At 45.9% G+C, this 22418-nt stretch overlaps 1 protein-coding gene across 1 annotated transcript in view; it reads left to right on the top strand.

Moving 5' to 3' along the window:
• Positions 1–22418, top strand: part of IARS1 (isoleucyl-tRNA synthetase 1) — a 703557-nt gene that overhangs the window by 43835 nt on the left and 637304 nt on the right. Inside the window, exons 5-6 of the mRNA XM_069206674.1 lie at positions 3282–3364; positions 11997–12114. Coding sequence (XP_069062775.1) covers positions 3282–3364; positions 11997–12114 — 201 coding nt within the window. The remainder of the gene's footprint in view (positions 1–3281; positions 3365–11996; positions 12115–22418) is intronic.

Here is a 22418-nt window from a genome sequence, read left to right as displayed (position 1 = left end):
ATCTACTTTAGATTTATGGGCCAAGAGCTAGGTAAGTAGCCAGCGACAGATCAAACCAAAAGCAATCCCACTGGTATCCTAACTTTTCCCTGAGCCCTAATCCAAAATTCTACACCCAAAAATACAACCCAAGAGCCATCACATTGCGTACCAGGATGAAATGCCCCAGGCCAAGGACAACCTTGTTGGGAATTAGCTTGCTAATGGAGAGAGGGGACCCACTGCATGACAGCTCTTCACAACCCTCAACCCCAGTTTAAGAACAGCTCATATCTTCATCAGATTGATTGATTTGGAAAGTGATCCTACTGGACAGTGTGCCTTGAGATGTGTTTAACAATCCTCTGACATTTTAGATCTACCAATTCTCTAAAGCTGGAAGTTACTCATTTGTCATGAATGACACACATGGCTCAGTTGACTAAGTCTCCATGTCCTCAGATGTGTTCCCAGAGTGAGTATCAGAGTCACAGGACTACTGGTGTGCTGGTGGGGGAGCACACAACATAAGGTGTTTACTTTGGCAACTAGTCTTTACTCTAGGGGTGTCTGGTTTCAGACTGGTCAGTTTGCACTGCCTTGCTTTATCTCCTCTTTGTTGAGACTCTTAGTGAAATAACTGCACTTGTCAGCCAGTCTGTTCACTCCTGTGCTGTCTTGTGCGTGGCAGGCCTTATGTGACCTTGGCTTGCTTCACGTGCACTGAAACTCTAACTAATGAAATAACAGCACACACTTTTCACCAAGACTTCCTCACAACTTCAAAGGATCTTTGATTGTACTGGTTGGAAGTAATATGAGGAAACCAGCCCAGCAGCATTCTCATGTCTCAAGGTTATAATGCTTGAACTTGTGTTGAACATGGTCTCGTAACTGCAATTAAAAACAAATGCTAGAGTGGAATGAGGCGTGGAATGTGGCAGTGGAAGCAGTGCTCTACGTGCCGGCTCCATAGGGTATTTAGAGAGACCCATTGGAGAGACCACTCTGGTAAGGCAGACTTCAAGGAAGAGCTCATCCTCCGGTCCTATGTTGGTCCTGGCTGGTCCACAATTCCTTATGTTATTGCACCTATATACTCCCTCCAAATATTCAGCTTGGTGTTCAAGATACTTCCAGCATCTTCATCGGTGGTTTGAGTGATGACTCCTGATTCTAGTCACTAGATCATACCTCTGATTGGCCATCAAATGGTACAGTGCCTAGACCTGAAGGTCTGTGTGCTTATCTTGGTTTGCCTGGAGGATATTCGTGAAGTGGGTTGGATTGTTAAGAGCTAGGTGTCACCTGAGGGTCAGACTTTACAGAAATTGTGACAGCCTTTAGTGTAGGCTGGTATTAATACTGCAGCCTGCTTTTTGCTCATCACAGCGGGTGATCTTGTGGATTGCAGGGCAGCAGCTCGGGTATAGAGATCTTCAAGTTGGCAGATGCTGAACAGGTACCTTTTACTAATTAAAGGACCTGCAAGAGTGACAGTACAGTGTTAGCTGTCGGCTAAACCTCTATATCCTTCTGAATTAGTAACACATGTAGGTCACTTTTCTGGTATACCTCCAGACGTCTTGCATCTACCTTGTGAGTCTGCATCAATAATTAAGAGCCCTCGGTAATACAGAAGTAGTAAATGAGCTATTAGTCTTTGAACCTTTTTGATCCACATACTTCACACCAACAACAGTGTTAAATCAGTGCACCCTCCCTCACATTTTAATGTCCCTCAACTAAAGTATTTCTTCGCTTAACCCTCATTGAAGACTTTAGAACACCCATGTACAAAATAATTCATTCTGTTACGTCAGCACGCCTGGCAAATACTCGGTTTTACTCTACCTGCCTAAGCAGCACCCCCCCAGAGGCTGAGTCACGGGCTGCCCACCTTTCTATTTATTTATGAAGCTTCAAATATTTGTAAGGCACTAATGAAGGTGAGAATCTGCTTTTAAGTGCCTATGGCAAGTAAAGGGCTAACTTAGCATGATAGGAGGGGGGGACGGAGGATGGTTAAGTGCAGCTATCTCGTCTGCAGAAGTTACAGATGAGTCTTGAGTAAGCAAGGAACGTTAGGGCATAAAATGTTCTTTGATGGATGTTTTGGACGTGCCCTGAAAAAAGTGAGCCCAAGGGCAGAAAGTTCAAACGTCGTAAATATTTATGCAACAACAAAACCTAGTTTACTTTTGATTACCGAGCCACGCTATGCACATCTTGAATGTGCTTTGCCCACCATGAGCTTCTCTTTTGAGGGGGAATATTTCCATATGAGGTATGCCTGAAAAGGGGAGAACTGTGTTCAAACCATTGGTATGGTTATGTAATGAGAAGTCTCCAGAGGGAGAGTGCGGTAGTCTGAGAGTAGGTCACAAGTGAAATGAAATGCACTTTTTACTTTGCTGCTTCTGCTAAATGGCTGCTAACCTGCAGTCTTCAATCTTTTGAGTAATGAGAGATACTTATGTTTATTGGAAATCATTCTGAGCTACTAATATTAGTGTTGGTAATAGTGACCTCATCAGATAAGATTACGTTGGTGGCCAGCCTATGCAATAATGGCAGCAGTGATCACCTCCATGCAGGATTGCCAGCAGTAATGTACAAAAAAGGCTTTTTAAGTTTAAAATGCCTGTACATGCATAGTACATAGCAGCCACAGCAGCAGTGCCATTGGCACTGAGGTACTAATATTAGTGATTACTCTACAATGATGGATGATTGATCAGTCAAATACCAGATTGAACTATGTTTTGGAAGTTCTAAATGCACTTCTGTTTTGCTATACTTGTATTAGTTCAACCAAGCAAGGATGGGCTGCACACAGGAGAGCTACTTACAAGTAGTTGCAGAGCCGCCAGTAGCTCACGAGCTGCTCGGACGAGCCTGTTGTGGACAGCTCAATGTAGCAGACAGCTTGATGTTCTTTGTGTCTCTCGTACAGTATACATCAGAATGATCTGGGGACCATAGCAGAGATTGCTGAGAGGGGCCCACGCATTCTGAAACTCACCATAGTAGAACAGTGCAATTTCCTGTCCGGTCAGCTGTATCAAAATTGTAATAGAAGAATCCTGCTGGGCAGCCAACTAGAGCACACCAACGAGTTCACCTTCAGATCTGGAGTCTTGCCCCATCACTGCTGCTACTTCAGAACGCTACTGGTAGTGCTCTGCCATTGTAAAAGATATTTGCTTGACTTGGTGATCGTGGTGTTTTCGTCAATGTCTGAGAAGTGAATATAGTGGTTTGACATTTGCTTGATTTATGTATGTTTTACATCTTTACAGGTCAGTGTTACCAGACTCGGACGCTGGATCGATTTTAAGAATGATTATAAGACTCTGTATCCCTCATTCATGGAAACCGTTTGGTACGTAATCCCTTTCAGTCACTCGATCAGAAATATGTATGAAGGGAGGGTTTTGCTTGTCAACTTGTTGAATTGAATTTAATGTGGACTTGCATGTACTTTACTGCCAGGCCTCCAGATGCCCGTATAAAAGCAGTGAGGTCATAACACTGCAAATACAGAGCATGGCATAACACTACTTTTTTATTTTTTATTATTTAAAATTATTTCTATTTTGCTCATTCCACCAGTCGTTCAACAGTTTTCTTCCTTGATTGTCTAGTGAGACCTACAATACTCAATTCACAAACCTTAATTTTTTTCCTCCTTAAGTGATTTACTGCGAGTCTGTGCATAGATCACTTATGAACAGTGCTTCTTTTCATCCCAAAAATTGCTCTACACTAATACGCATTTTACTACAAAAAACTGTTTCCATATCAAATCTGTTAAAGGCTTGTCTCTGGGAACTAGCCCATAATGCGGCAGTAGTAAGTGGTGCCCGACTGCTATGAGTAGAAGGAGTATTAAGGATGTGGGTGAGGATAAGGAACCTTAGGCGTCGCGGCATGGCTTTATGATTGATGGCTTCCTTGTCTATCTCAGTCTGTATCTGCCATGGGTGTAGGAACTGTGGGGGGACGCAGGGGGTTTATCCCCCCAGATTTTGGAGGTAGAGGGACACAGGGAACAAAGGTGGGGGAATTAGGGGGGCAAACAACCCTGAAGTTTATAAAGAGATTCCGCTGCAGTCCCTGTGTAAAGTTCATTCGTTTTTCAGTGCATTAAAAGCATGGGGACTGAAAACAAATGACATTTGCACTAACTGCTGACTTAAATTGAACATATCTTAAGAGGCTTCAGATCCCCCGCCCCACCCGCCTCCTGTGCTGTAGCCAGGACTGTTGCAGCTTGAATGATACAGAGCAAAGATTTTTATCTGGTGTGTGTGCTGGACTCTAGTACTTGAAGGGCCTTTTAAAAATAGAGGAGGCAATGTTTTCATAATTGCTTCCTGTGCCTCCTACTGTCTTGCTCTCCTAAGCCCACTTACGAGGTGCCAATTAAAGACTTGGTGGGGATAGATAAATGAATGAATGAATGGCTTCATTAGCATATCCCCCCCATTTACAAATACATTGAAGTAGAACCTTGTCACACTTTTAACTACAACAGTGAGGTTACGCAAGTATCCTTTAAAACATAAATGAGCAAGACAGTTAAAATTTGTGTTGTATTGGCATTTCAATAGCGCTGTACTAAGGCTGGTGTCCCATGAAACTGTTATATAAATATTTGACAGAATATAAATGTCAAATTCTTAGCACCTTGAAACCATTCATAACATAAGGCACTATTTAAACAGAATCTTCAATGAAAAAAATTATATTCTGTCATCAGGTTCTATAAATGATTTTATTTAGTGACCCACCCCTCCATGTCCATCCCCTTTTCTCATTCCAGATAATTGTTGCCTTTAGCGAAGTGTACTGTGAGTTCTGTAGGCCCTATTACACTGTAAAGTGTATGTCACATTTTTCTTCTCTATCTTTCACTTCTTTTCATCTCAAATGTATGCATAAAAGCAACAAAGCCACACAGTAAGAGAACAACTCTGATCATCAGATGCAACATATATGCAAGCTTTAGGTATTAAACTGGTTCTAATTCCCATACAGTGATAGGATTTATTTAAAAAAAAAAAGGCAATATAATGAAGTAATACTATCTCAAAAAAATGTCAGCTTATACAGCATAATTTAGTTTGTGTTGCCACATAATTCCAGAGGCCCTGGCCATGGGCAATAACTACATTTAAATAAAATTTCAGACACCTTAAATGAAAAACAAATGCAAAAAAGAAAATAATGTGTGGGTAATGCATTGTTCTGAGAGTAAAGCTCAAATGGTTAATATGGAAATGGATAAGCCAACAAATTAACAGGGCGAGCTCAGTCAGAGCCGAGACAGAGGTCTGGCTTGGCTCTTAAAGCCCATGCACAAGCAGAGCCCTGAAAATGTTTACCATGAACATCATATGCCAAACATCATTTCAAATATGATTAAGTCTCTTCAAAATTCAAAATTGTATTTTTTGAAAGAGTTCAAGCAACAAGACAGGCCTCAAGAAGCAGGGCAGTGCTATGAAGAACAAGGCAGGCTTCGAGCTGCCTTGTTGTCAGTGGTGACCAAGGCAGGCCTCAAGCTGCTGGACAGTCCTCTGAGAAACAAGCAGGTTTAAAGCAGCAGGGCAGTCCTCTGAGATACAAGGCAGGCCTCAAGCAGCAGAGCATTTCCTTGCAGGACAAAGCAGTCCTTCTGTAGCCTCCCACAGGTCCAGGAGTGTACTGAAGAGCTGGTCTGAGGGTCTAATATTCATACCTGGTGCCAACCTTTGAAAGGGGAGAAACTTCTAGATGTCCCCTCACGTGCTTCTGGAATTTCCTTCCTTCCCCCTACCCAGGCTCCAAGAGGTCTAGGGTGACAGTTAGCCAGTGTCAAGTTCTGTGTGAGTGTGCTGATGCAGCCCCTTTGAAATGTAATTGGGCCAGGGAACAGCTCTGCTCCTCCCATCTTGCTTACACCTAATCCTCCTTTCCCTCACTGTTTGAGAAGAATACACATAGGCCAGCTGCCAATTACACGCATTCATATGCCCCAGGACACAGGCACCAAATGGTTAGGTCAAGAAAATGCCAACTTTCTAAAAGTGGCATTTTCAGAATTGTGACTTAAAATCCAACTTTTCCATTAAAGATTTTTAAATTACAATTTGATCTTCCTACGTGTTCCCAATTGAAAGTTATCACTTATGTAATGTGATAAGGTAACCCAATACGATGCTAAGGGAGGGGTAGGCCTTGCAGTAGTTAAACAAAAATGTTACCGGTATTTTTTTCTTTATCTTTTTTTTTTCTTTCTTTTTTCGACCAGGACATGTAAGACTTAAATTCACATGGACAACATTTTAAATACACTGCAACCTGCCCTATGGACTGTTTAGGGTCTGCCCTATAGGTGACTTATATGTACTAAAATGTAGGTTTAGGTTAGGCAAAAGGCTTATTTCTTTTTTTTTTTTTTAACTCAGTGCATGCTGGAGTTGCAGGCGTGAGGGCTTTTTCACTGGATTGGCACAATAAGTGCTGCAGCTCCACTAGTAGCATTTATTTTAAAGGCCATGGGGGCATGTAGTACCACTTTACTAGGGACTTACACATAAATTAAATTTGCCAATTGACTGTAAGCCAATGTTCCCGTGTTTAAAGGGGAGAGCACCAGCTCTTTACCACTGGTTAGCTGTGGTAAAATGCACCACGTCCTACAAGCCAACAAAAACAGGTTTGGAAAACAAGAGGGGAGAAGGGAAAACATTTAAGGGTAATTCCAACACATACTGTTTTTTATGACTGGTGTCCCGTTGCCTGAAATACTTTTAAATTCCAATTCAATACATATTTATACCATTAACTCTCCAAGAGAAGAAACAGTGGGGAGTAAAAGTTTAGTCGAGAGGCGTGGTGACTTCCATACAGCATGACACAGTAATTACACCAAATAAAAGTCAATGAGTGATTACAGATTTATCTTTGAAAAAGACTGAGGGCTTGTTGTAGAGAATGGCAGTATGGACTCAAAACTCAAAAACAAGCATAGGAACACACACAAGACACCATTGCTCAATACCGGGAAATTGACTATGCTACCCTCATAGTGATGAATGTCACTAAGAAGATTTTGTTTACTCTTCCCTTTTTCTTTCCCACCCATGTATGATTGATTGGTGCATGAAAATGCAAGATTTACGTATTTTTAACATATTTTCTAAATACTTTCTAGAATGTGACTAACAAAGCATAATTACAGATTGTGACGACATGCCTCCTTCCTTGCTATTTCGCTTCAGAACTATACAACTGTATACATTTATAGAAGCCTGTGGCTCTCAGATGACGGGCACTTTCTATAGGGTCCATAAAAATACTGAAAGGCTGTCCTTGTGCCTTGGTTCCCCCCCCCCCCCCCCCCCCCACTCTACCTCCCGAGATATTTAGTGGCTCCTACACCACTGGTATCTGCTGACTTGATGAGTCATTTTTTAAATTTTTCTTTCGGCACATAATGTTCCTCACTTTATACCCATCTGCTTATTGTCTCTACCACCGCCCTCTTTCTGCTTCGTAAACCCTGCTCTTCTGTTGCTTCCTGTCGTTCTCCTTGTTTTATTATTCTTTTCTTAAAAAATGTACACGTTGCACCACAAGCTATGTTTTGCAAAGTGCATTTTATCAGTATCGCCGTGACATATAATGATCGCCCTAAAAAACCGCGTGCCGTCATGCGCACTTTCAAATGTCTTCCTTTATGCTTGCCTTGTACTGGCTATTCAGCATAAAACATTCGCATGAAACACTGCCTTCTCTTGCTTCTTGGATGCCTTCTTTAGTTAACATTTACAAAATATGGGCTTGGTCGCCACCTAGTGGTGTAAAGTATTTTAAATGCTTGCGATTTTTTCTTTTTTTTCAACCGCTGGGTATATAGCGACAGATGTAAAATCGTACCACATTGTGTACAGACGTTTTACTATTCATATGTCGTTGCATCGTTGGTGACATGGGAAGCACATTAGAGAGAATACATTTTCTTCATCCATGATATTCATAATTTTAAATTGTATATCCGTATGTAACCCTGTCCTCCGGAATTTAGCTCGTGTATTTGGAAAATACGGACACCTGACAAATGGCCATGTGAATGTGCTAAGGCTGCTTCTAGGTCTGTCCGAAAGCCAACTGTTTATGTGTAAGCCAATTATTAAATGTGAAACTCCTCGAAGTCCTCAACCATTGGACATTTTTCCACACGCACAATGAAAGTAGACCTCTTGTTTCAATGTTTAATAGTGTTTGTCTCCAACTGGCCAAGTGAATTGTTCTTATAGCTTTAAAATTCCAGATTTTCTGTCACTAATGATGTTTCTAGGGTGTCAGAATGCTTCCACTGTTTCACAGTAGTAATTTTAGCGACGACAGGGAATTTTGTGTCTTTTTATTACTGAATATCGACCGTAAAAAGAACCCAGCACTGTTACAATGGAAAGAAAACATTGTCGTAACTGCTTAAGTAAGCTGTGAGTAGATGCAATTGGTTTAATAAAAGGAAAACGTAAACGCCATCTGGCTTTCTTTGTTTAGCCTGTTGATCAATCTAAATTGTGAATATGCTAACAACGATAAACCATTCTAATTTATTAATTAAATTATACACGCCTAAGGCAAGCCCGTCTGCGCCTGGACCGCGCCCAGCGCCAGGACCCCTGGTCACCGCGACCGCCACGACGACCGACGCCAGCACTCTCTTCGCACTCCACACTGGACGATCACACACCTGCATCCTGGCTGCCCCGAAGCACACCCAAGGACCCTTTACCTGCCGGAACTGCAGCTTCACCAGCTTCCAAACCGCCAAACCACCCGCCGAGAAAGGTCGCATCCACCTCCGATGCATCCTACTGAGCAGCCGCTCCGCACGCAAACATGCCGTCAAACTCTGAGACCTGCACCACACCTCCTCCCCAGACTTCACCTTCCTGAGGGAGTCCTGGATGAACGCATCCTTGGCCCCGGACACCACCATAGCCATTCCGGACGGCTACAAGATTACCTGCAGGGACCGCACCAACGGAGTCGGAGGCGAAATCACCATCGTCCACAAGAACACCATCAGGGTTACGACCTGCACCGACAACACCCTTAGGACTGCCGAACACCTGCACTTCCAGATCCACACTGACTCCAACACCACCTTCAGAGGAACTCTCATCTACATACCCCACCAGCAGGCACGCCCTGGCCTCCGCAGACTACAAACTCCTCGGAGACCTGCACTTTCACCTCGAGAACAACAACACCAACTCCACCACCCTGATTGCCATACTCGGACAGCTCGTCACAACACCAACCCACTCCGCCGGCCACACGCAGGACCCAGTCTTCTCCGCAAGCTCCCACGTCACCTTCAGCCACACCACAAACTCCCCTGGACCGACCATCGCTGCATCCACTTCACCTTCCGGAAGCCCACCATGCACCACATCTTCAACAAAGCCATCGCCACCATCGCACCCCACCTCTGCAAAGTCCTCAACATCTCCTTCGAGACTGCGACCTTCCCTGAGAGCTGGAAGCATGCCGAGATAACGCCCTACTCAAGAAACCCATGGTGGACCCAAGAGACCTCAAGAATTTCTGGCCCATCTCCCTGCTCCCGTTCCCGGCTAAGGTCATCAAGAAGATCGCCAACAGACAACTGATCCACTGCCTCGAAGAGCAAAACATCCTGGACCCATCCCAGTCAGGCTTCCACAGTACCGAAACTGCCCTCATCGCCGCCACCGATGACATCAGGGCCCTGCTTGACAACGGTGAAACCGCGGCCCTCATCCTCCTGGACCTCTCTGCCGCCTTCAACACCGTCTGCCACTGCACCCTACGCCCATGCCTCTACAATGCAGGGACCTAGGACAAAGCTCTGGAATGGACCACCTCCTTCCTCACCGGCAGAACCCAGAGCATCAACCCCCCCACCCCCATTCTGTTCCGAAGCCTCCAAGATCATCTGTGGCGTACCCCAAGGATCTTCCATCAACCCAACACTATTCAACGTCTACAGTCTGCTTGCCCACGTCGCCCGGCTGCACGACCTCAACATCATCTCCCACGCCGACGACACCCAACTGATCCTCTCCCTCACCAAGGAGCCCCTCACCGCCAAATCCAACCTCCATGAAGGCTGTCGCCGAATGGATGAACAACAGCAGACTGAAACTGAACTCAGATAAGACTGAGGTCCTCATCCTCAGCGCCAACCCCTCAGCCTGGGACGACTCCTGGTGGCCGACCGCACTGGGAGCAGCCCCGACACCGACCACGCACTCAACCTGGGAGTCATCCTCGACTCAACACTCTCCATGACCAAGCAAGTCAACGCTGTCTCCTCCTTCTGCTTCCACACCCTCCGCATGCTCCACAAGATCTACAGGTGGATCCCCACAGAAACAAGAAGAACAGTAACCCAGGCCCTTGTCAGTAGTAGACTTGACTACGGAAACACGCTCTATGGGGGAGCCCCGGCCAAACTCCTCAAACGACTGCAATGTATACTGAACGCCTCTGCACGACTGATCCTCGACGTACCCTGCCACAGCCACATCACTCCGCACCTGAGGGACCTACACTGGCTCCCTGTCAACAAAAGGATAACCTTCAAGCTCCTCACCCACGCACACAAGGCACTCCACAACACCGGTCCAGCCTACCTCAACAGACGACTCACCTTCTACACCTGATCCGCCACCTCCGCTCAGCCGACCTCACCCTTGCCACGTCCCTCGCATCCGAAGAGTGACCACCGACGGCAGATCCTTCTCCCACCTCGCCTCCAAGACCTGGAACACCCTCCCCTTGCTCCTACGACAGACCCAAGACCTGCTAACCTTCAGGAGGCTACTCAAGACCTGGTTGTTCGAGCACCCCGCGCCTTTAGACCCTCACAGGTGAGTAGCGTGCTTTACAAGTTTACTGATTGATTGATTGATTGTTGGTCTTGGAGATAAATAATCATATTTACACCTTCCTTAGAACAATTTAAATGTGTGCTTCCTTTTAAAAATTAAATGATTTCGCTGTTCTGGCTGTGTCGTGCACTTTTGTCTGAGGGTGACTTTGTCAGTATCTGCGCTAATGTTACAGTTCCCTATGTTTGCATTAAGTAGGGCAGTGGCTTTGTCAGAGACTTCATCATTGCGAAATAACTTTTTCAAGTCCCTTAATTTCTAAGGAATTAATGAACTGAATCATAAACCATTCGGACTGACTGATTTATTCTCTCAATATCACACCACATGTTCAAGCTGAAGAGCAAACAGTGTAGCTGGTTTCATGTTTCTTACGCTAATGGTGGTTGCAGTGCCCTGTCATAAATGTGAGGTAATTTATACTCTCCTCGTTGTACCTAAAGTACGTAAAGGAAGTGACAGCCTGCGCGGGTATCATTGGACGTTTGCCCAACGTTTTGGGAGCACATGGTTTTTCAAATACCTATTTTCTTGAGGGAATACAATCCAAATTGCCAGTTTGTCATTTCTAAGGGACTGCGTTCTAGGTTTTCTGAAGGGCAGAATGTTTCAGTTTGTTTTTTTGGCTGGATTGTTCACCTAAGAGCAAATAATAGCCACAGTACCTCTTTCTTGTCGCAGCAGTCTTGCAGGCACTTTGCATCAGTATTGCATGAAAGAATGCTCTCTCTGTGACATCGCAGGAATGTGTTCCCCTCTTGCTCTGTTGGCATAACTGACCAGCTCGTGTTAGTGATCAGACCCAGAAGCCCAATCTCTATCTCCTTTAGCATTGCTAAAAGGGATGGATGGCTGCTGTCTGCCATTGCCTGCTGGTGATGGGTTACTTCAGCTTGTGGTAGTATGTCTGGGGTGAATGATGCCAGTAAGTTACTAGATTTTTTTTTTTATAGTCTAGAAAGGTTAGTATTCCGTATTATTGTTTATGCGTAGTGAACACTTTGTTTCCTTTTTACATACTGATGTTTGATCTCGGGTTCTGTCTTTACTAACAATGCTTTTGTGTTTCTTCAGGTGGGTGTTCAGGCAGCTGTATGACAAAGGCTTAGTTTATCGAGGGGTAAAGGTTATGCCATTCTCCACTGCATGCAACACCCCTCTGTCCAACTTCGAGTCTCACCAGAATTACAAGGTTTGTATCATCCCTTTAATAGTTATTTGGCCACATGAAGTTTCTCTGAAATTTATTTTAAATGTGAAGTCAGACTAGTTAATTGTAGAAGGTATAAGGAGTACTGCAGATACCTCAACATTGGAATGTTTTAAAAAATCAGCAACATTTCCTGACACTTGGATTACTTAGATGTAGCCATTTAAGGTAAATGAAGGACACAGTCGTTTAAATGACTCCTGCACCTCCCCATGTACTGCAAAGCTCTACTCATTACCTATTGTGCCTGCACCCCAGTCTCTCATCTACATTTCATCCCAGCCATACATTACTTGTTCTCTTGTAACTGTCGAGAGTCAACATTTTGTACTATGTCTGAGAAATAAGTAGATGCAGATCAAGAAGGGTCATGTCTTTTTTTTGCATGTCTATTGTATGCTATTAAGGACTGAACTAAGGGTACCCCTTATACTGTTGTATTGTCATTTCCTTAAGGCACTTGGTTAAAATGTTGGATTTAGACCTGTATTGTGTGGCCTAATAAAAGTGCCTCTTCTGTGTCTTTAAATGCCCTTTCATCCCTCGGCACCAAGTCGGCCTATAGGAAAATCCAGAATAAACCAGTAAATGAAAAAAACAACTTACAATTGTTTCTTCCCAATGCAGGCGGCTTAGTTCCTTAAGTACTAGTCATTTGGCCTGCAGTTGCAGCGATTTCATGGTCTTGTACACATTTAACGTGGGAAGATTGAGCTTACCATATGCTTTTGCCCTAATTGATCCAAGATTGTAACGTATCCGGTATTGTTAGCGTTCCGTTGTAGAAATTGTGCCTTGTATTGAAGACTGCATCCAAACTTCTAGATGGGATACTGATAAGCTGATATGCTATTCGAATTTTGATCAACACAGCTTTTTCAAGGTGCTCTTCATCTGAAGGTCTTTGAAAACGGTCCTCGTCTCCAAAGGTGCATTTTGTTTTTGTGAAGGTTGAAATACATGTGTAACTTCTTTGTTTGCAAGAATGCCCACCCATCCCCAAGACGTGACTCAGTTAAATGCGCTCATGGGTGTTTACTTGCCCAACCCTCAGCTTCATCATGCGCAAATAGTTTGTCTCAGTTTTAGCATTTAGAAATAGAGTTCCTAATTCAAATTGTCATTGCAAGAGTTATTGTTCTTAAATGTACACTGCATAATCTGTACAATTTTAGACTAAAGTAAGAAAGAAAATTGTGTATCTTCAAACCCTAAATAATAACTCTTGTTAAAGTTAAATATCTCTCGACTGAAAAGTAATTTCTTGATTTACTAATATCTTTGAGGATGTTAGCTGAATCTGCACAACATTTGGCAGTCAATGTTTGTGTGCTGCTTGGATTTGTTTTGTCTACCTTTTTGCAGAGTTGTTAAAAGGGAGAGCGTGTGGACATAGTTAACAGGAGTCTCAAAAGTTATCTTCAATCTAAAGGCCATTAGAAAATATTGCCTTACTCTACAGCATTAACTACTGACTAAAATCACATCAGATTTGATCGAGACAGACAGGGGCGGAGCTTGGTCAGTAAGATTTGGGGTCAAACACCGCCCTGAAGCTAATCCCCTGGAGATATATCTTGAGTCCGAATAACCACCTTCTGTGGTTTGGTGTAAATCTGTTGAATAGGTTTTGAGACATTTCTATTTCAATAAGGTGGACTGCAAAAGTGTAACTGTGGGTATGACACTTGAGTTTGTTTTTTTGTATTTATAATTCCAATCTGTGGATGATACAACTCTATTACTGTAGAAAGTTGGCTCTGTATATACTATTTCAAAGTAAGAAATAGTGTGCACAGAGTCCAAGGGTTCCCCTTAGAGGTAGGAAAGTGGCAAAAAGAGAATTCTAATGCTCTATTTTGTGGTAGTGTTGTCGAGCAGTAGGCTTATCAGAGGGTAGTGGTAAGCATTTGTTGTACACACACAGGCAATAAATGAGGAACACACACTCAAAGACTTACTCCAGGCCAATAGGTTTTTATATTGAAAAATATATTTTCTTATTTTAGTTTAAGAACCACAGGTTCAAGATTTACAAGTAATACTTCAAAGGAAAGGTATTTCACTTAGATACTCTAGGAACTTTGAATGAACACAATATCATGTACAGTTTTTGTAAAAATGGCAATAAGCTATTTTAAAAGTGGACACATTGCAAAAATCAACAGTTCCTGGGGGAGGTAAGTAATGGTTAGTTTTGCAAGTAAGTAAAACACTTACAAGTCTCAAAGTTGGGCCCTTGGGGGTTCAAGGCAACCCCAAAGTTACCACACCAGCAGCTCAGGGCCGGTCAGGTGCAGAGGTCAAAGAGGTGCCTAAAACACTTAGGCTTCGATGGAGAACAGGGGTGCCCCGGTTCCAGTCTGCCAGCAGGTAAGTACCCGCGTCCTCGCAGACCAGGGGGGTTTTGTAGGGCACCGGGGGGGGGGGGGTACACAAGAAGGCACAGAAAGTACACCCTCAGCGGCACAGGGGCGGCCGGGTGCAGAGTGCAAACAGGCATCGGGTTTTAGATAGGAAGTAATGGAGGGACCTGGGGGGTCACTTCAGCGATGCAGGCACGGGGGGGGTTCCTCTGGGTAGCCACCACCTGAGCTCAGCAGAGGGTCACCTGGGGGTCACTCCTGCACTGGAGTTCGGTTCCTTCAGGTCCTGGGGGCTGCGGGTGCAGTGTTGGTTCCAGGCGTGGGGTTGCTTGTGACAGGCAGTCGCGGTCAGTGGGAGCCTCTGGATTTCCTCTGCAGGCGTCGCTGTGGGGGCTCATGGGGTTCGTCTCTGGCTACTCACGGGCTCGCAGTCGCCAGGGAGTCCTCCCTGAAGTGTTGGTTTTCCGCAGGTCGAGCGGGGGGCGTCTGGTGCAGAGTGGGAAGTCTCACGCTTCCGGCGGGAAACGTGAAGTCTTTAAAGTTGTTTCTTTGTTGCAAGAAAGTTGCAGGTTGTTGAACAGGGCCGTTGTTCACAGGAGTTTCTTGGTCCTTGGTTGCAGGGCAGTCCTCTGAGGCTTCAGAGGTCGCTGGCCCCTGTTGGATGCATCACTGTTGCAGTTTTCTTCGAAGTTGGGAGACAGGCCAGTAGGGCTGGGGCCAAAGCAGTTGGCGTCTCCGTCTTCACTGCAGGGCTTCAGGTCCTTCTTGTTAAGGTTGCAGGAATCTAGTTTCCTAGGTTCTGGGGAGCCCCTAAATACTGAATTTAGGAGTGTTTTTAGGTCAGGGAGGGCAGTAGCCAGTGGCTACTGTCCTTGAGGGTGGCTACACCCTGTTTGTGCCTCCTCCCTGTGGGGAGGGGGCACATCCCTAATCCTATTGGGGGAATCCTCCACTCACAAGATGGAGGATTTCTAAAAGTAAGGGTCACCTCAGCTCCGGGCACCTTAGGGGCTTTCCTGACTGGTGGGTGACTCCTCCTTGTTTTTCTAATTATCTCCTCCAGCCTTGCCGCCAAAAGTGGGGTCAGTGGCCGGAGGGGCGGGCATCTCCACTAGCTGGGATGCCCTGTGGTGCTGTAACAAAAGGGGTGAGCCTTTGAGGCTCACCGCCAGGTGTTACAGTTCCTGCAGGGGGAGGTGAGAAGCACCTCCACCCAGTACAGGCTTTGTTCCTGGCCACAGAGTGACAAAGGCACTCTCCCCATGTGGCCAGCAACATGTCTGGTGTGTGGCAGGTTGGCAGAAACTAGTCGGCCTACACTGGAAGTCGGGTATGTTTTCAGGGGGCATCTCTAAGATGCCCTCTGGGTGTATTTTACAATAAATTGCACACTGGCATCAGTGTGCATTTATTGTGCTGAGACGTTTGATACCAAACTTCCCAGTTTTCAGTGTAGCCATTATGGTACTGTGGAGTTCGTGTTTGACAACTCCCAGACCATATACTCTTATGGCTACCCTGCACTTACAATGTCTATGGTTTTGCTTAGACACTGTAGGGGCATAGTGCTCATGCACATATGCCCTCACCTGTGGTATAGTACACCCTGCCTTAGGCCTATAAGGCCTGCTAGAGGGGTGACTTACCTATGCCACAGGCAGTGTGAGGTTGGCATGGCACTCTGAGGGGAGTGCCATGTCGACTTAGTCATTTTCTTCCCACCAGCACACACAAGCTGTGAGGCAGTGTGCATGTGCTGAGTGAGGGGTCCCTAGGGTGGCATAAGACATGCTGCAGCCCTTAGAGACCTTCCCTGGCATCAGGGCCCTTGGTACCAGTTACAAGGGACTTACCTGAGTGCCAGGGTTGTGCCAATTGTGGAGACAAAGGTGCAGTTTAGGGAAAGAAAACTGGTGCTGGGGGCTGGTTAGCAGGGTCCCAGCACACTTTCAAATCATAACTTAGCACCAGCAAAGGCAAAAAGTCAGGGGGTAACCATGCCAAGGAGGCATGTCCTTACAATGGGATTTTAGAAATTCTGTATTTTTTAATTTCACAAATTTGTTTTATTTTGAACCCATTAGAAGTCAATAGGCGAAGGGGCTCGGACACAACCAAATTATCTTTCGTGTGGGGATTTCAGTGCTAACTTGGTGGCCAGGTTTGAGGAGCAAGGAACCAAGGATTGATCTGCTTGCTGTGGTCATCCTAATAACAGAGGTAAGGAGTTAGGCTATCACCTAGCCGGACAGAGAGAAGACGTTAGGCTACCACCTAGCCACACATGACCTTGTAGATTTAGTTTGCATGTTTTGGGTCGATCCTCTCCTGTTTTGCAACGTAACAGGCTCCGAATGGATTAAGCATTTTAGCTCCATTTATCATATTGTAGAAGAAAAGAGCTTGAGGAACCTTCTCCAGGATAAATTGAGCGACTCCCCTTCTCTGTCCATCACCCTACCGGAAGTGGCAGATGCCATAAGGCTTAGTCCTGGTGGTAAAGCTCCAAATGGGGTACACATGTACCTCCTAAAATGCAATATCAAGTTATGAGGCCCTGTGTTTACCCACATATTAAATAATGAATTGTCCATTAAGATCCTGCGCTCTTGGATGGCTTTCATTACAGTTCCTATTTTTAAAAGGGATTGAAAGTCACCGAAATGTAGGGAAGTACCCGCATAGTGGCATAGGTACCCCCACATTTTGCTTGATGTGTGTTTTGACTGTGTTTACTGGAATCCTGCTAACCAAGACCCTAGTAACTGAGCTCTCTCCCTCCGAATTTGGTTGTGCCTAACTTTTTACAATCCATAAATGGCATACTGGTGCCCCATATAAGTCCCTAATATAAGGTACCTTGGTACCTAGGGCATTAGGGCAACAGGGGTTCCCCATGGGCTGCAGCATTTATTATGCCATCCATGGGAGCTCATGCAAAGTGTTTCTGCAGGTGTGGCATTGCAGCCTGCGTGAAAGGGTGCATGCACCCTTTTCACTACGGGTCACTGCACCAGGTCCTGTAAGTCACACCTATGACAGGCCCTCCTAGCCCAGAGGGCAAGTACCTGTGTGTGAGGGCACCCCTGCATTAGCAGAGGTGCCCCCACGAACTCCAGCTCCACTTTCCTGGACTTCATGCTTGTGAAGGGAAGCCATTTTACTTGTGTACTGGACATAGGTCACTATCTATATCCAGCTACAAAATGGTAACTCCGAACCTGGGAATGTTTGGTATCAAACACATCGGAATCATGCCCCAATACTGTTGTTAGTATTGGTTGTATGATTCCATGCACTCTGGGGGCTCCTTAAAGGACCGTCAGCTTTGCTCCTACCAGTTTGCAGTGTTTTCCCAGGCAGCCTGCGCTGCTACCATCCTATAAACGGGTTTCTGCCCTCCTTCTGCTTGAACAGCTCAAGCCCAGGAAGGCAGAACAAAGGATTTCCTTTGGGAGGGGGAGGCGACACCCTCTCCCTTTTGAAATAGGTGTTACATGGCTTGGGAGGGGTAGCCTTCCCAAGCTAATGGTATGCTTTGAAGGGCATATTTGGTGCCCTCCTTGCATAAACCAGTCTGCATCGGTTCAGGGACCCTCAGTCCCTGCTCTGGTGCGAAACCGGACAATGGAATGGTAAGTTACCACTCTCTTGTCCATCACCACCCTAGGGGTGGTGCCCACAGCTCCTACAGTTGGCCACTTGTTTCTGCTATCTTGAATCCAAGGTGGGCAGAGCTCTCTGAGAGCCTCTGAGTGGCCAGGTTAGGCAGGTGACATCACAGCCCCCTCTGGATAGGTGGTCACCTTGCTAGGTGACAGTCCCCCTTTTAGGGCTATTTAGGGTCTCCCCCTTTGGGATCGGTCCTCAGATTTGCTGTGCAAGATTCCAGCAGGACTCCTCTTCAACGTTTACTTTGACTTCTGCCTACTGGAACCGCAACTGGACTTCACAGGAACCTACAATCTTCAGCTCCAGCGACGACTTAGCTCTGCAACATTGTTTTTTCCGGCTCCCTCCAGCAACTGCAACATTTCCCCGGCTTGCTTCCTCTAAGGGGGTCATCTCTTCAGTCTTCACCAAGAAGCAAGGAGTCACTCCCCTGCATCCGCAGGCACCAACTGCAACGATGACCGGCTGTGTGTGTCCTCTCTCCTGCAACTCTCTGTAGATCCTGCAACACAGATGGTGGTTTTGAATGGTGCCCTTGGTCCCCTCTACCAGCTGTCCAATTTTGTGGTGGTGAGTCTTTGCCTCTTTTTGCAGGACAGTACCCCTGTGCTTTGCAACTCTTGCAGCTACCAAGACTTGTTGGCTCTTCTTCCAAGGGATCTTCAGGCTCCGTGTAGCCCCAGCCTCCAGCACTCTTCTCTGCAGTGCGTAGTGTCCTGCCTGCTGCTTGAGCGAAGTGTGCTGAGTGGGCCTCACTGCTACTCCTGTGCATGCTGCCTGTGAGTTGCCTGTGGGGGCTGCATCCTCGACTTCTGGCTCTCCTCACTGCTGAGGGTCACCTGGGACTCCCCTCCTTGGGGTTGAGTCCCCTCAGACCGTCGTGCCCTGCAACTTCCCTTCTGCGACTCTTTCCTTTGCCAAGGCTTGTTGGTGGTTTTTCCACACCACTGACAAACTGCAACTCTTCTTCTGACGAGGGACATTGACTGCATCACTTCTGGAACTCTTCCTCTGCTCCTCTGCTGCATAGCCGATTCCTGGTAATCACCGTTGACCTGGTCTTGCATCTCCAGAAGGGTGGGTAGTGGCTCCTGCCCCAACCAGACACTTCAGCTGGAGCTGTACTTGGTTCCCTTCATTTGAAGGTCCTCTTCTGCCTGGATCCATCTTCTGTTTCTTGTAGTCGTGCTTGGGTCTTGCACAGTCCTTTTACAAAGTTTATCTGTGTGTTTGGGGGAAAAAAACAAGTACTTGCCTCTTCACTCCTGGTTGCTTGGTGGCACTCTGGTACTTACCTTTTGGGGTCCCTAGTTCCACCAGCTCCCCTCTACATATTCCACTTACCTGGTGGGGGTCTGACTTTCACATTCCATTTTTTTGTATATATTTTGGTCTCACCCTAGAGTCTCTGTTGTTTACTGTTATTTCACTGTTTTCTACTGCTTTCTATGCCCATTTCTGATTACTAAGGTGTATATAATAGTGTGTTTACTCACCTGGTAGTAGGGTATTGCCTGTACAGTATTTTAGTATTTGTGTCACTAAAATAAAGTACCTTTTATTATTGTAACACTGTATGGTTTTTTCATGTGTGAGTGCTGTGTGACTATAAGTGGTGTTGCATAAGCTTTGCATGTCTCCTAGATAAGCCTTGTCTGCTCATTCACAGCTCCCTCTAGAGGGCCTGGCTTCATAGACACTGACTACACCTCACTAATAGGGGTTACCCGGACCTGGTATATGGTGATAACACCATAGGTGCTCACCACACACCAGGCCAGCTTCCTACATTATAAAACAGAGGATCCTTCATGAATGGATTAAAAAAGAGCTTAACTGGAGAAAAAAAGAACAGGAGTCTCAGAAATGTTTCCTTATCACGGTAGAGCCATTTTTGGTTTTAAACTCTCTGACTGATGTTTCTAGCCTAAAAGCAAGTGCAGACCACAGTAGAGATTGTGAGTGCTCTGGTCCACATGTGCAGCATCCAGGCCAGCCTCTACAATTATCTGTGAGGTTGATGTCCCTCCTGCTTGTGCTACAGGTGCCTTCTGACTTGCCATGTCCTTTTGTACTTTTTGCTAGCACATTGATGTCACACTGATAATGTGCTGTGGCAAGGTGTGGATGCCAGATCATGTTGCAGAGGATGTAAAACAGTGATCTAGATGTCATATTTGGTCACCCACCTCAGACAGCCCGGTTTAAACCTATGACGTCTGTGGAGGTGGAAGGTGCAGCTTGTACCTCCATCAACACATCGTAAGACAAATCTGTAGGGTCTGTCAGACGAGGACCAGTAATGGCAGGGGCAGAGGAAGTTGTCAGATTCTGAGGAAGCACTTTCAGTAATACACATTTTCCATTATGTGTGACAACAAAATAAAGTATGATATATTTTTCTGAAATCCTCCTGGTTCAACTATAATTTTCCTGCAGAGACTTGAAACACATTATCATATTTTGAACAATTCACAGGTTTTTGTTGAACTTTAGAGAAAATTTGGAAATATAGTCGTGCCGTTTTCAGTATTGGTGCAATTTAAGAAAAACTTATATTTAATTTAAAGTAAATAACATTATCCATGAAAATGAGATCTTGGCTATTTACACCTGTTAGAAATGGGGTTTCTGGCTGGCTAGGGTATGTACCTAAACCAGGCAGAACCCACCCATTCTAGTCAGGGCGAAGGGGGGGGGGGTTTACAGACCCAGGTTAACCCCTGTCCACCCCCTTGGTAGCTTGGCAAGGGCAGTCGGGCCTAACCTGTAGGCAATGTGTAAAGCAATCGCACAGCACACGAGACACACTATCCCTACCACAAAGGAAACACAACTCCAAGTTATATTAAAATAAACTGTATTGTACGCAACATCATTAGACCAAACACATGTCAGTAATACCCTGCTACCCAAGCAGTTGTCAGAACATTACACAGTACTATTAATTTGTGGAAGCCAGCAGTAGTCACATAAAACACATAGGTTACTGATTATTCTGCAACATAAGCAGTAGTCCGGAAAACATCACTAAAATAATGCAAATGTCATAGAATCATCATGCATGCCCATAAAAGGAACATCAGGAAACTTATGTTAAGTCATGAAAAACACATAATCCTAAATGCCCATAACAGGAACATCAGAAAATATATAGCGAGCCATGAATGCCAAACACTTTATTGTCAGAAACACACCCTCATCTATAGTGCCCCAGGGGCAGTAACTCCAGAGTAAGAGCTCTCATGGTCTGATGAGTGGCAATCTGACAAAAAGGCGGTGATGTGGGAGCGCGGGTGGCCCCATTCCTTACTCGGGTCCACCTCGCTTCTCTTACACTCAGCCGGACAAGGGGGCTCTCCTGCCCGCAGGCAAGGGCACGAGTGCCTCGATCGGCACACTTTGCAGTTGTAGTGGGGGAAAGGGCCCAGTGGCGCGGGGGCCTCAGATGGGGCTTCCAGCCTGCCCGAGGGGAAGCGCCAGCAATTGATACTGTATGCAAGCCTCGCTGCAGTCCTCCCGGGCTGCAGCAGTGAATCCCCGCCAAAAGAAGTTCCGTTCTGCACTTTGCGGTGCCCCAAGGGCATGCAACACAGCGTGCTTTCAAGGGGCTCGAGGATCTTTAAGTGCCCGGATTGCGGCTGTGATCTTTCAGGCAATAAAGTTGCGGACCGCCTCTCAAGGCGCTCCGTGGCAGAATAATAAACCTCTCAGGCCGCGCTTTTAACAGGGGGATAAAGGGTTCAACAAGTGCTGGTTTGGGGCTCCCTGGGATCAGGGAGGAAGCATCCTTCACGTGCTGAGCTCCTGGGAGGCACTTTGGGAGGAGCGGTTGGGGGAGAACACAAGGATAGGCAGCAGCGAACAGGGAGACCAGCACCCCACAGGTAGGCGGGGGCGATCTCTTCACTCAGTCCAGCAATGCCAGTCCAGCCCAAACCGAGGGGCGGCTGGTCAGCAGTGCAACAAGCAGAAAAGCGATCCTGACGAGTCCTTTGTGTCACCTAGCAGAAGTCAGGCAGCAGGGAAACCATGCAGAAGGACAGTCCAGATGAGGCCCTTGCGTAGTCCAGTAGCCTCTTTGGCAGAGGTTTGGTTCCAGTTCCAAAAGTGCTCTAAAACATGGGGAGAACACCTGTACTTAAACTCATTTTGCACAACTGTTACAAAAGGGGGGAGGGGAGGTTCCAACCAGTCCTAACTGGTTCTAGGAGTGTCTCCTCTCTCCTCCAGCACAGGCTCCAGACA

This window comes from Pleurodeles waltl, chromosome 9 (assembly GCF_031143425.1).
Source record: "Pleurodeles waltl isolate 20211129_DDA chromosome 9, aPleWal1.hap1.20221129, whole genome shotgun sequence".
Taxonomy (NCBI): Eukaryota; Metazoa; Chordata; class Amphibia; order Caudata; family Salamandridae; genus Pleurodeles; species Pleurodeles waltl.
Note: the sequence above shows the minus strand (reverse complement) of the source record. Positions and strands in the feature narration are given on the sequence as shown.